The sequence below is a fragment of the Cuculus canorus genome, chromosome 1 (assembly GCF_017976375.1).
Source record: "Cuculus canorus isolate bCucCan1 chromosome 1, bCucCan1.pri, whole genome shotgun sequence".
Lineage (NCBI taxonomy): Eukaryota > Metazoa > Chordata > Aves > Cuculiformes > Cuculidae > Cuculus > Cuculus canorus.
The window spans coordinates 17799017-17812652 of NC_071401.1; the positions used below are offsets into that span (position 1 = coordinate 17799017).

The 13636-nt window shown below is 44.9% G+C and overlaps 1 protein-coding gene across 4 annotated transcripts in view; it reads left to right on the forward strand.

The window, feature by feature from the left end:
* USP35 (ubiquitin specific peptidase 35) overlaps positions 1 to 13636 on the forward strand; it is a 31263-nt gene that overhangs the window by 7928 nt on the left and 9699 nt on the right. The window contains exons 2-6 of one of the 4 annotated variants that reach the window (XM_054078456.1): positions 1882 to 2023; positions 3081 to 3777; positions 4816 to 4951; positions 9398 to 9527; positions 10932 to 11033. In XM_054078456.1, coding sequence (XP_053934431.1) covers positions 3096 to 3777; positions 4816 to 4951; positions 9398 to 9527; positions 10932 to 11033 — 1050 coding nt within the window. In that variant the 5' untranslated portion in view covers positions 1882 to 2023; positions 3081 to 3095. Of the gene's footprint in view, positions 1 to 1881; positions 2024 to 2449; positions 3778 to 4815; positions 4952 to 9397; positions 9528 to 10931; positions 11034 to 13636 lie in introns of those variants that run through there. The other 3 variants (XM_054078436.1, XM_054078466.1, XM_009566443.2) reach the window with 3 other exon arrangements.

The following is a 13636-nucleotide window of genomic DNA, read 5'->3' on the forward strand; positions in this document are numbered from 1 at the left end:
ATTTTTCTGTGAGTTGTTACTGCCAGCGAGCAAGATGAAGTGCAGAAAGGTTGTCCCACTTCAGGAGCACTCATTATAGAAACCTGATTGTCGAAATATTTAGTTTCTTTATTTCAGTATTAAACAGAGGAGAGCCAGGGACCAGATCTCCAAGGCAGCATTCAGCTGCCCAGCAACGAAACTGTCTTCCCCTCTCCTTTCCCTGGGTTATTTATGACACAATTCCAATTTCTGCAACAAATGAGGCAATGGTCATACAGACAACAATGTCCTTTACTGCATACCCTGATTCACTCTCTGGGCAGGTCCTAGGGGAAAAAAAGTTAATATGAGATCCTCTAAATATCTCTCTGAAAGCATCTGGACCTGTGCTGAGGTTGAATTAGCAGTCTTAATTCCTAACCTTTGACATGCGAATGATCTTTTAGTGTAGATCATTTAGTATAGTTTTAAGACACTAATATTTATTATTACTTATTAAAAAGCAACTTGAATGTTGCTTTAATGTAATTCTAAGATTGTAGTATATGCTGTAAATGTCGCCTTCTTAGGGACTTCCTGGCTAGCGTTCTCAATCCTGGCTTTGTCTGGCCCATGCCAGGGAGCCCCTTGGTCTTCCCTGATACACAACAGAAGCATGGGCCTGTTTGTCTGCCTCTGCTGACCCAGAAGTTAAAGAGACACAGACGGGAGTGTATGACCTAAAGCTTGACCTTTTTTTTTAAAGTCCTTCGTCATTGAGGAGAGTGACAATTGAGGAGAGCCTTCAATGCTGAGAAGAGCATTGAGGAATGACTTCACAAAGTCAACTGAAGTGGTTCTCCCTGTGTGTCTTTGAGGTACTCATGTCGATACGAAACATTAAGAAGTTTCCTAATGAGGCAGATGGTTTGCCTTTACAGTCCTTACACACGCTCCACTGAGGCTTGTCTACCTACTGACTGTGGAGGGAGCTTGTTTCAGTCTTGTCCTTGCTGCACAGTGTCAGACCAGACCTAGCTGTACTCCAGGCAGCAAGGCTGGGGTGACCTGTTCCCACATCTGATTCTGCAGTCAGCCTGAGAAGTAACTGAGCTGCAACTTTTTCTTTCGCAAAATTCAGTCAGAAGCAGACTCTTTACATTGAAAATTTGGGTGAAGTTTGGCAATGCTAATGTAGCTAAAACCCCAGTCACACAGGGGACAGCAGTGGGCAACCATTACCCTCAACAGGGGCAGTGAGCACTACATACACCAGTGGGCTGTGGACCACAGTGATTTACGGGTTTAGGTCTTAAAGCTCTGTAACCATTTTTTGACCATCCTGCCTGTGTGGTATTTCCACACCACTGTGTCAGGCTCAGCATGGATTGCTTCCAGAGGGTTAACCATGTAATGGCAAAAGACAACCAATGAGAAATGTAGATCCTCCTGCCTTCTCTTGGTCCCTTATTCATCTGCCAGATGTCCAAGGTGTCAGGGCTTATTCTGTGAAGCCGCAGACAGGAGGTGAAGGAGGTACCAGCGTGACTGCAGATCTGAGCCAGTCTGCATGGACAACATGACCACTGAGCTACAGCTGGTAGAACTGCTCCTCCTGATTTCTGTGGTGCTTGACGGAGAAAAATAGATCCAGCACACAAGCAGAGGACCATGCGGGTCAACGGGCAGGGGACAGAAAATCTAAGGTGGTGTCTGGAGAGGCATTGCAGTGTAGACTGTTCTCATGACTGGATGGGGAGGTGGCCATGCATATATCGGTTTTTTTCATCATATGACATTGTGGGGGAAGCAGTGGTGGGAAGAGGTGATGTCTGGTTGAGTGGAAAGCCTTCCATGTCCAACAGCTGCAAGCCAGAGCTTGAGGTTGGCATCTGGCATGATTTTTCCTTTCCTCACCAGCAAGCAACTGTCTACCAGGAGAGAAGTTGGTTGTCCTCATTTCATGGGCTAGGAAACTGAGGAACAGAAACGTGGCAGTTATTCTTCTGATCAGACACACATGAGCATGGATGGACCTGTTCTGCTTTGATCCTTCATTTAGGTAACAAAGATGATACACACTTTCCTTCTCCCTCCCCTATAGATCATTTCAGGCTATAGGCAGGAAAGGACGTTCTCCAAACAGGTATTTGTGAATCACGTCACAGTGGGGAGGCCTGCTGTGGTTGAGCCTTTATGTACTTCCTCTAATACCTTGTAAGAAATCCTGGCTGGCTGATTTTTATCACTTTGTAATGGGGTTTCTTGTGCAGTGGTGCATTCAGCACCAGGCTATAAACGTTTTTCTGGGCTCTTCCAGGGAAATCCTGGTTGGTTTTTTTTAAGTACTTTCTCTAATGCTCTATTGCTGGTGAATTCAGGCCATGACGAATGGGAAACTTTGCCTGACTCTGCATTTTTTCTCCCCTCTCACTTTGGTGCTGCATACAAATGTGGCAGGGCCCTGGGGAGCAGCCAAGACCGCACCACTGAGCCAGGGGGGCTGGCAGCATGGCATAAGTGTTAAACTTACACCCCTGCTATTGCACAGAGAGGCTGCAATCCCATCTCTGCTTCCAGGGGCCTTTCTCTCTTTCTGTGAATGTGAAGACAGTCATCCGGAGCATTATTGTTTCTGGAGGACAGCTGAGTCGGCAGACACCAGTGGAAGACCTCAACTCCCCTAATCCCCCCAGTCAGCCCCTCTGTGTGTCTGTGGTAGGCTGTTGGGGTTTGGATTTTGTGAAACATAGAGCACCATCCTGAGCTGCTAATCTCCTCGAGGGGGCAGAGCTCATCCATTCCTAAGGTCAAGGGTAAGATTGCAGCTGGTAGTTCACAAGACAAAAACGCTCAAGTGTGTGATAAGTCTGAAGAAGTTCTTTATTTTTATGTATTCATTTTGTTTTGGGGCTTTAGTCTCAGTTGAACACCACCAGAGTGGAAACTTTCCGCTGTCCCTCAGAATACCACCATTAAAAGGGCACAAGAATTATCATCTTCATAGTGGTCCCAGATAGCTCTTAAGCTCTTCTTCTTTGGCCTTCCTTGCCAACCCGGGCTTGAAAGCTCATCTGACTCTGCTTGAACTAATCTACTGTTCTGTTTCTCTCTTTCAGCAGCTGGGAGCAGAGATGGATAAGATACTGGAAGCTGTGGTGATGTCCTCATACCCCAACAATGTGAAGCAAGGGCTTGTGAGGCGCGTCATTGAGGCAGCGAAGCAGCCCATGGACAGTGAGCAATGCTGGTCCATGCTGGAGCTGTCTACCAAGCTTTACCTCACAGGGGACACCAAATATAAAAGAGAGATCGGGAGAGAGGTTTTGGAGGTTTACGGCCACTACCATCCAGAGGAATTTGAGGAGTTCTTCAACGTCCGCTTCCTGCTGAGTCTCCTCCAGGAAGGCTATGGACCTCTGGGGAAGAGAAGCCATTATGTACTTGATTATATCCAGTTAGGACTGCAGTTTGTCTTGGAAAGCCCATCAGCAAACAGCATTTTCAGCTTATTGAGGATCGAGGTACTCCGCAAAGTCTGCGAGAGGCCCAGCCCCAAGCAGTGTGCAAAGATCAGCAAACTCTTAACCCAGCATCCTCAGTGCATTCCCACAGGCAAACACCAGGTCTTGTTTTGTCAGCAGCTGATCCGGTGTATTGGGCAGTTCCAATGTATCTCTGAGGGGGAAGAGGACATCATGGAGTTTTTGGAGCAGGTGAACAAAGTGAGTGGTCTGCTGCAGAGAATCTGGAGGACTCAGACCTCAGCCATCCTGCCTTCTTTGAAGGAGTTATTCACTATCATTTCTTCAACAGGTAATTAAAAGAAAAAAAAAAAAAAGGCTGAGAATTTAAATATTGGCACTGATGAAGTTGAATTTGTTTAGTTTGGTGCCTTACATGGTTCTCATCCACTCTAGAAATGCAGCCACACCTCAAATGTCATAAATGTCTCTACAAATTTCCCAGGCTAGGAAGACAATACTCCTTGAAACCACACAGTGACTTAAACGGGAGTTGATAACTGGGTTGCAATACTTGAAGCACAAGTTTGTGTGTTCTTAACTTTTCCAACATCAACTGGGCTTTATGGAAAGCACCTTGTCTGCAGCTGGTTAGAGTGGGACTTGAAAGCTTTTAGGAATATCACGCTTTTATGGCCCCATAGCCTGCTCCTTACCAGAAACTAGGGAGAGAGCTAAGGAGTTACTTCTCACCAATCTGGAGGTAGGAAACCATACTATCTCTCTGGAGGGTGGTCGTATCTGAAGGTGGGGCAGAAGGTATTTATCCAACTTCTGGGGCCTTTAGATTATTGCAGAGGGTCTTGAAAAATTTTTAGAGGTACCAGTGCCATGAAAGGCAGGACTCGTTCCTGGCAGGTAACGTCCTGTTCCATCTGTTCCTAAGCCCACAAGGAGATGGGTTTTTCAGTGCCCTCTGTATGAAAGCCTCATCCTTTAAAGGGGTCCTCCAGGCACACAAACTTGCAGTTGCGTCTGATTGAACTTATGTGCAGTAATTATTTTAAAGAGAGCATGCAGAGGCAATTTGGGACCCACTGTTGGCCCAAGAACCTTCTTGTGACTATGATCTCCTTTGGGTTGTGTATGGCTTCATGTGACAGCCTATCTACTGTGACCCAGCCTTGTGAGGTGCTGCACTGGGAGTTTGGGAATTGGCCCTTGCCCTGCCTGTGCGTGGACTCCACATTGCTCGTTTACACCAGCTTACTATCCACTCCATTTATGTAGGCAAAAATTATTTGGCATTTATAGATGAGAAATGAACTCATGTACCTGTTTTTCCCAGTGACTAACATCTTCATTGCTGGCACTCATATGTATCTTGCAGAGGAGCAGGAAGCACCATCCAATGCCTTGGCCAGTGTGGTCCAATTTGTCCCTCTGGAGCTCATGGATGGTGTCATAAGAAACCTAACCAATGATGACAGCATCACTGATGTGCAAATGATGACAGCCATTGGCAGGTGAGAGAAGCTGCATTAGTGAATGTCATTTTCCATTTGGAGAAAAACCTACCCCAGAGCTGCATTTAGTTTCTCTGCTTGGTTTTATCTCGAGCAGTTTGGCTGGTGCTGTCCAGCGAGGAGTGTGTAGGGAAGAGGGGAATTTCTGGATCCTTCCTTCCAGCCCTGATGGCCTAGAGAGCTAGAATAAATACTTATTATATTTGTTTGGTTTGATTTGGTTTATTTTTTCTTAGAAACAAGTAGTGTTATGGGATACCCAACATAAGATATCTTGAAGAGTTTTGATTTTTCCTCAGAAGCTGTTGAGGGCCTTTTCTTCACAAACGTCTTTACAGAATTTCATGTTCACCCCCATCTCCCTTCAGAAGGACATCATCCTGAACCACCAGTCACAGCTAAAAAACTTGGAGAGGGAGGTATGCCCAACTCTTTCAATGACCCCACCTTGACCTTTGTTGGGTGAATGTGGTGCTGCTGGTCTCACACAATGTTTATCGCTGCCTTCTGTGCAGGCAGAGTCAATGGAGATACCAAGGCATGTTGAAGAGTAGTGGGTGAAATGCTACCTGATCTTTGGAGAGCCAGCGCCCTCTTTGGCATCACCAGATCTTCCTTGCATGTTTGTGTCTAAGTCCTACAGCTCTTCTGTGCTCCAGTGCCCTGCTCTGGAATGGCTTAGGAATATCTTGAATCCGTGCTTTCCTTACAGGTTTCCGTTTAAGCGGGTGACACTCATGTGCAGTAGCACATGCACTTAACCCAAGGGAGCTGATTTGACTTGATGTCGTGGGAAACATATCTTTTCCTTTTCTTATTACAGGATTTGTGTGTGTCCCTCCCCCCACCCCTGTTATAAGGTTACCTAAAAGAAACACACGTTATTCCTTATGTGACCTTAATGCATGCAGAAAGGAGCTGCTTTTATTTGGCTTGTTGAGGAAGGTAATGATTTTCCCAGAGTCCAGTGCAACACAAGAAAAAAAGTAAGATATCATTTCAGTTCCTCTCCATCTTTTTCTCCTTCTGGGAACCTGCTGCTGTGAGCTCCAGGCAATAAATCCTCTAAGACCACCAGTGTCTAAATACAGAGGTTGCAAAATCAATTGCATCATTCCTTAAAACGTTCTTTGTCATGCAGAAGGATGAGTAAATGATTACTAAAGGTTAGCCAAACATTAAGCAAGGCCTGCAAAATGTAATTAAGATCACTTAGGAGAAATGCGGAAGTTTTGGTAATGTTTTTATAGCTGACAAGTGCCCAAGAAAACTACACAACTGTTGACCTTTCAATGGGTGTGTGCTCCATGCCTAGAAAACTTGGGAAAATGTACAAGTTGAAAGGATCTTTCAGCTTAGGATCCCTGACAAACTGGAATTCTCTTCCTCCAAAGTCTGGATTTGGGAGTCAGCATCAAGGGAATAAACTGGATATCGGATGGAGCTTCTGATCAAGTATTTAAAGAACAAATAGTGGTAAAAACCCCCAAGCCTGACACCTGCTGGTGTAAATGTATACCACAATCTCTTTTAGAGGGCTTTTAGAATTTGTCTCTTTCCCGATAAACTCTATTAATGTGCATCTGTGACTTCAAAAGTGCTCGCTGATTTGTTCGTTTAATATTTTTTTCCTTAAGAGTGTGTCTATTTCGAAGACTCCAAGTCCAGATGAATAAGGCATCTGCCAACACACAGCAACGCTACCTCTGGAAATCAGGATCTAAGCTTTTAAATGTCTAGCACACTATATCAGTGGCTCCGTTGGAAAATTAGGATTCTGGCTTCCAAAAATGTTATGGATCATGCAATGTAGAAAGTGCAATGTGAATTTAAAATGTAATTTCTTTCTACTTTGGCAACACAGGCAGGCAGCAGGCAGGACTGTTACTTAACCATTAGTGCTGGCAAAAAATAGCTTGTGGTAGACAAGGTTATTTTATGCCTGTGTAAAAGAAGATAGGGTGAAGACAGGCTTTTGGATCCCTGAATCCATCTCCCTTCTTTATAGTTGTTGACATTACAGACCCCTTTCATAAATATTCAACTACACTCCTCAAAGCAGGAAAAGCTTGTGCTCCCACTGCTCTTCCTTCAAAAGTGTTCCACCATTGGGTTACTGTAATAGTTTGAATCTCTTTTCTAACAGCCAGCCTATATGTATTTCTGTCCATCTTATAGTTCATTTGATCTTATCTCAACATAAATAGCTGAGCTATGGTGTTTATTCCTTTAATGTATCCAGGCAGGGCAGCCCCTTCCTGTTTCTACTATCCCATGGCTGTGTTAAACAAATTAGGTTATTGGAAGCTTTTCTCGCAGGAAGTGTACTTTCTTTTCCTGAGCACCTTAACAGGCTTTTTTGTCACCTGCCTGCACTTCAGTTCATCAGTCTTGGACATGGATGGTGAGGTTTGTGCACTGTGTTACGGGTGTGGCTCATCATGGCCCTAGGCAATGGCTTGAGAGGTCATTGTTTTGCCACAGAAAACACATTTTCTTCTGCACCATGGTGCATGATGGTGCTGGTCTTTGCGATGACTACAGTTACACTGGGAACTTTTATTCACCTGGTTTCTTCAAGCAGGTGAGTTACTGTCATGTAGCATGCATTTCTCATGCCTTGCATGCATTTTGAATCAATGCATTTCCTCCTGGTTCTATATCTCTAGTTGTCAGGGTCTTCCTTGTGGTACCTTGATCCTCCTCTTGTGTTAATGCCTCTCACCTTTGTACTATCACAGATTCCACAATAATGTTCAGGATGTTTGTGCTAACACTGTTAGATCCTAAAGAAAGTTGCTTGTAACCTCCTTAGAGATACCTAGTCACGTATGATCTACTTCTGCCCTTTGACTACAAATTCATATATCCTGGCAAACCTGACTTTGGCACCTATGGTAACACCCTGTGGCACACTATCTCTTCTTTCCAGTCATCCCCTCATTGTCTGTCTTAATTATAGGAACTGTCTTCCTATTCTCCCCACATAAAGCACCATGCCAAGGTTAATAGAGTCATTAAAACTAACCAGAGTTGAATTTCACATGATGGAAATCACCAGGTCCTCTTGCCTGGAGTTCATGAGCTCGTCATTTTTCGTTTTCATGTCAGCTGTCATTACTCCTGTTTCCATTCTCAAATCTTTTCTCTGCTTCCTTTTTGTCACGCTGATAGCTTCCTTCCTTTTGCTGAAAACTGAGGCAGAGGATGGGTTTAGTATGGAAGTTGCTCCCAGAGGCCATATCACATCTCTAATCACCATCACATCCTCTGTATACAGTGATTGCAGGGCTTTTCTCTCTTGCAAATGTCTTTAGAAGCTTTTCTGGTATTCGCTTAATTACCCAACTTGGCTTGAATTTTGGTATTTCTCAACATCCCAACACATTCTGGTCTTCAAGCTTTCTCTGCTGGGTAGTCTTTTATTTTTCCAGTTCCTTGTATACTTCACTTATTCCTGCTCTTTACCTTGTGGTGGTTCGTTATCTGTGTTACCTTCATGCATTTTGCATGAGATATAGACTGATAAGCAAAAGGGACTGATTGGGTAAGATAGCTGGACTGAGGTGGAAGTCTGAAGATCTGGGTTGTCTTCAAATCAAAGGTACTAAAATGGTTAGCAACAGTTGATGCTTGGAGATCCCAAGCCTTAGTTATTTCCCATTTTTGTTTAATATTAAGTTTAAACAGAAACAACCTGTCATCACTCAGTCTGAGATTTTTTTTTTTAAATGAGTGACTTCTGTAAAGTCCTTATTACTCGCAGAAACCTGACAACGTGTTCGTTGAGTGACTACAAGAAATTTGTTAGCTTTGATGTTCAGGAATACGTGGCTTCTGTTAGGGTTACTAGTATTTTTTTAAATTATGTTTTTGGAAATGAATGTTTCACAGACAGAGAATTTAAAGATCTGAATCTGAGTGTTTTTTCTGTACCAGTAACAATGCGGAGATCATAACAGCATTAATTGTTCCCTAATGGCAACAACGCAGAGACCTCAACTGACACTTTGTAAACACAGAGGTATCCATCACTACCACTTTAGATCTGACTTATGATTTAAAAAAATAGAGGTTTTCATTCTAGGGACTCCCCTGGAAAATCTATTAGAAAATCCACAAAGCAGAGCTCTAGCATATAGAAGAACATATTGATGTTAAAAATTCACTCAAACTCAAGTTGACTGAAGTTAGTGGAAGAAATCCCCACTTTCTTCTTCGGACTTGTGTCAGGAGCTGTGATGAGCCACAGCATGAGGATGACATTGGAATAATTAATCTTCAGGCTCTGTTGTGCTTTGAATAACATGTGAAATGCCTTATGTGGAGCCCATCTCTAAATCCCACTGACTGAACATGAATTTGGAGAATGTTTAACTGAGAGCAGAGCTTGGCTTTCAAAATATGTGCATTAAATTTACTTTAAGAGTTTGTGTTTCATTTCAGGATGATTGACTGGGTATCCTGGCCACTGGGAAAGAACATAGACAAGTGGATCATTGCTCTCCTGAAGGGTTTGGCTGCAGTGAAGAAGTTCAGCATCTTGATTGAAGTTACTCTTTCAAAAATTGAAAAGGTCAGTGGCCTCTTTTAAACACGAATGTGTATAATAGACTTCTCCTGGCATCTGCAATATCTTCTTGCCCATCAACTGAATGAGGATGAGGTGTGAATTGACATGTATACAAGAGCGAAAAGAGGTTTTGAAGGGACTGTTATGCCCCCTGCACTCTCTGCAAATGCTGCGTTGCTGTGTATGGGGTGGTGGGCTGAGGCCATTTTTGTGACCAGGAATGATGTTCTCCAGATCAGCCTGCAGTTCTTTAGGTCTTTTTTTGCAAAGGTACTGATGTTGTAAAGATTGTGTAATAAATCAGGCCAAAGATTTTCAAATTAATCAGTTTTCTTCCCGAATTGTGGAGCTCTTGTAAAACCTGCCTTTAGGAATGTGACATGCTCTTCTTCAGCTGTGCCTGGTTTGGTGCTGGTTAGCATGGGCAAGATATATACTCGTGAGCATGTTAACAGCACACACCGTCACAGGTCGGTTTTAAAGCCTGTGCTCTGGCCTTAGTTCATTTACTAACACAGATAAAGTCCCCACTGCCATTGCTTTCACTTGTTGTGGTAGTGAGTACTTGCTGCTCCCTGAAAATCATGTGACTAAGTGCTGAAATTGGTCACCACTTCAAAAATGTTTTCCATGCTGTGGTTCCTCCTTCATATAACAGGAATAACACTTGACTGAGCCTCCAGTGAAAGTCACCATAGAAGTTATCAAGACCATAATTACCAGTATTGAGACATTATCAGTAACTGCATTTGTCCTTGTGTTTCCCCATGTACACTGAGCAGTGGGATAGTAGCCAAGCATCTATGTTTTTTTCTTTATCTTTCCTTACATTGTTAATGCATAGGAAAGTGATACAGCCCTTAAAATAACATGCAATTTTTGGGAAGTCTCAGAAGTATGATCTGAAAGGAAGAGAAGACGTTGTCAACTTACTCCATTTCTGTAAAGTAGGATAAGTATCATTACTTAGCCTCTGAAAAGGGCCTTTGCTTTGTATCTCTTTGCTTGAGAGGTTATTTATAAGTTCCAGATATCACAATAAAACAGAAGAGGCACATTTTAGAAAATCTAGCATCCCTCTTGTTCTTGCATGGCCTCATCCATCAGGAGGTATGGAGATGCAGTGGTGTTACGGGGGTCTGCACCTCACTGTGCCAGTCATTGCATAATCCTGAAATAGTAAGAATAACCCATATGGTATTTTTAAGATGCGTTGAGGTTGTGCTCTGGACAGGAGATGCTCTGCAGACCTGGCTGCAGGCTGCTTGCTTCAATATACAGTGCAGAATTAGGAACAGGCCAGCAGTTGTGCTAGATGCCCACTGCCTCTTTTTCCTGCCAGCTCATTATTCTGTGTGTTATGGTGCATCTTGCCTTCTCAACTGTTTTTTTTTTTCTTCTTCCCAGGTCTTCTCCAAGTTGCTGTACCCCATTGTGAGAGAAGGGGCTTTGTCTGTCCTGCAGTATATGCTGCTGAGCTTCCAGCACTCCCATGAGGCATTTCACTTGGTAAGGCTGCATCTGGCACTTGGATGAGGGCATTGCCCTGGTTTAATGATGCTGTGGGGCAACACAGGTGGGAGGGAATGTAAGGTGCTGAGATATCAGGGAACATTTCCCTCATGTGCTTGATTTCGCCGAATAATGTGGACGCAGTCCTGTCCATCCAGTTGTAGCCTGTCCTGACAGCTCTATGAGGCCTCTGGTAACTTCTGCTGCAGCCCAAACAGCTTTGGGAGCACCATGGAACTTTTGCTGAGATGCGGAGGCAAGTTCTGAGCCTAAAAGGATTTGGTTGCCACAGACAGAACAACCACCCTATGTCAGAGAGCAAGGTGCAGAGAAGTGAGGCTTTGCTTTCTCCTCTAATGGTTCCTCCTGTTTCTCTTGAGGCTTACCAGTTAGTTCGATCATGTCTAGGGATAAATCGGTATAAAGCTGGCTGGGGCTTGGTCCTTCTGGATATGAAATGTGTGCAATGTGTGCATGCTACACTTTTCTTCTGTGGTGCTCTGCGAGCTGGAGGAGTGATCACTATGGGCAAGTGCAGCCCCATAATCCTCTCTCAGCTTCAAAGCCCACCAGCTGAGGATGCATTTATTGCAAATATATCATAGTATAGTTAGGGTTGGAAGGGACCTTAAAGATCATCTAGTTCCACCCCCCCCCCGCCATTGGCAGGCAGGGACATCCCACTAGATAAAGCTGCCCAAGGCCCAATCCAACCTGGCCTTGAACATCTCCAGGGATGGGGCATCCACAACCTCCCTGGGCAACCTGTTCCAGTGCCTCACCACTCTCATCACACAGAATCACACAGAATCACACAGAATCACAAGGTTGGAAAGGACCCATTGGATCATCGAGTCCAACCATTCCTAACACTCCCTAAACCATGTCCCTAAGCACTTCATCCACCCGTTCCTTAAACACCTCCAGGGAAGGCGACTCGACCACCTCCCTGGGCAGCCTGTTCCAGTACCCAATGACTCTTACTGTGAAGAATTTTTTTCTGATATCCAACCTGAACCTCCCCTGACGGAGCTTCAGGCCATTCCCTCTAGTCCTGTCCCCTGTCACTTGGGAGAAGAGGCCAGCTCCCTCTTCTCCACAACCTCCTTTCAGGTAGTTGTAGAGAGTAATAGGGTCTCCCCTCAGCCTCCTCTTCTCCAGGCTAAACAACCCCAGCTCTCTCAGCCGCTCCTCATAAGACTTGTTCTCCAGCCCCCTCACCAGCTTCGTTGCTCTTCTCTGGACACGCTCCAGAGCCTCAACATCCTTCTTGTGGTGAGGGGTCCAGAACTGAACACAGTATTCAAGGTGCGGTCTCACCAGTGCTGAGTACAAAGGGAGAATCACCTCCCTGGACCTGCTGGTCACGCTGTTTAGAGAGAAGGATGTTGTGTGGGACTGTGTCAAAGGCTTTGCAGAAGTCTAGATAGATCATATCCGTCGGTTTACCCGTGTCCACTGCTGTGGTTACCCCGTCATAGAAAACCACCAAGTTGGTCAGACAGGACTTGCCCCTGGTGAAGCCATGCTGGCTGCCATTAATCACCTCCCTGTCCTCCATGTGCTTAAGCATAGCTTCTAGGAGGATCTGTTCCATGATCTTCCCAGGCACAGAGGTGAGGCTGACAGGTCGGTAGTTCTCAGTGTCGTCTTTTCTACCCTTTTTAAAAATGGGCACAACGTTACCCTTCTTCCAGTCACCAGGGACTTCTCCTGACTGCCATGACTTTTCAAATATCATGTGGCTTGGCAACCACGTCTGCCAATTCCCTCAGGACTCTGGGATGCATCTCTTCAGGTCCCATGGACATATATATGTTCAGGTTCCTCAGGTGTTCGCAAACCTGATCCTCCTCTTCTGTGGGAGGGGGTCTACCCCCCGGTCACCATCTTGCTGTCCCATGATCCAGGAGGGGTGATGAGAGCAGTTATCGGTGAAGACTGAGGCAAAAAAGTTATTGAATACCTCAGCCTTTTCCTCATCTGTTGATAAATGATCCCAATTTCCAGTCATCAGTGGGGGTATGTTCTCTTTGATCTTCCTCTTTTGATCAATGTACCTGTAAAATCCCCTCTTGTTGGTCTTTACTTCCCTTGCCAAGTTGAGCTCCAGCTGTGCCTTGGCCTTCCTGACTGCATCCCTACACAACCGGGCAGCGTCTCCATACACGTCCCAGGTTCCCTGTCCCTGCTTGCACTGCCTGTGCAGTTTCTTCTTCTTTTTTAGTTTATCCAGCAGGTCTCGACTCAGCCACGCCAGTCTGTTCCCTTTCCTGCCTGGTTTTCTACATACGGGGACTGAATGCTCTTGTGCCCTGTGGAAAGCTTCCTTAAATATTTTCCAGCTCTGCTCTACTCCCTTGTCTTGGAGGACCACGTCCCAGGGGGTCCTACCGAATAATTCCTTGAAGAGCTGGAAGTCTGCTTTCCTGAAACAGTGTCCTGACTATACTCCTCACCTGTCCCATATCCCTCTGGACCTTGAACTCCACCAGTCCATGATCACTGCAGCCCAGGCTGCCACCGATCCTAATGTCGCTGATGAGTTTGCTTATATTGGTGACCATCAAGTCCAGTATTCCTTCTCCTCGGATGGGGGT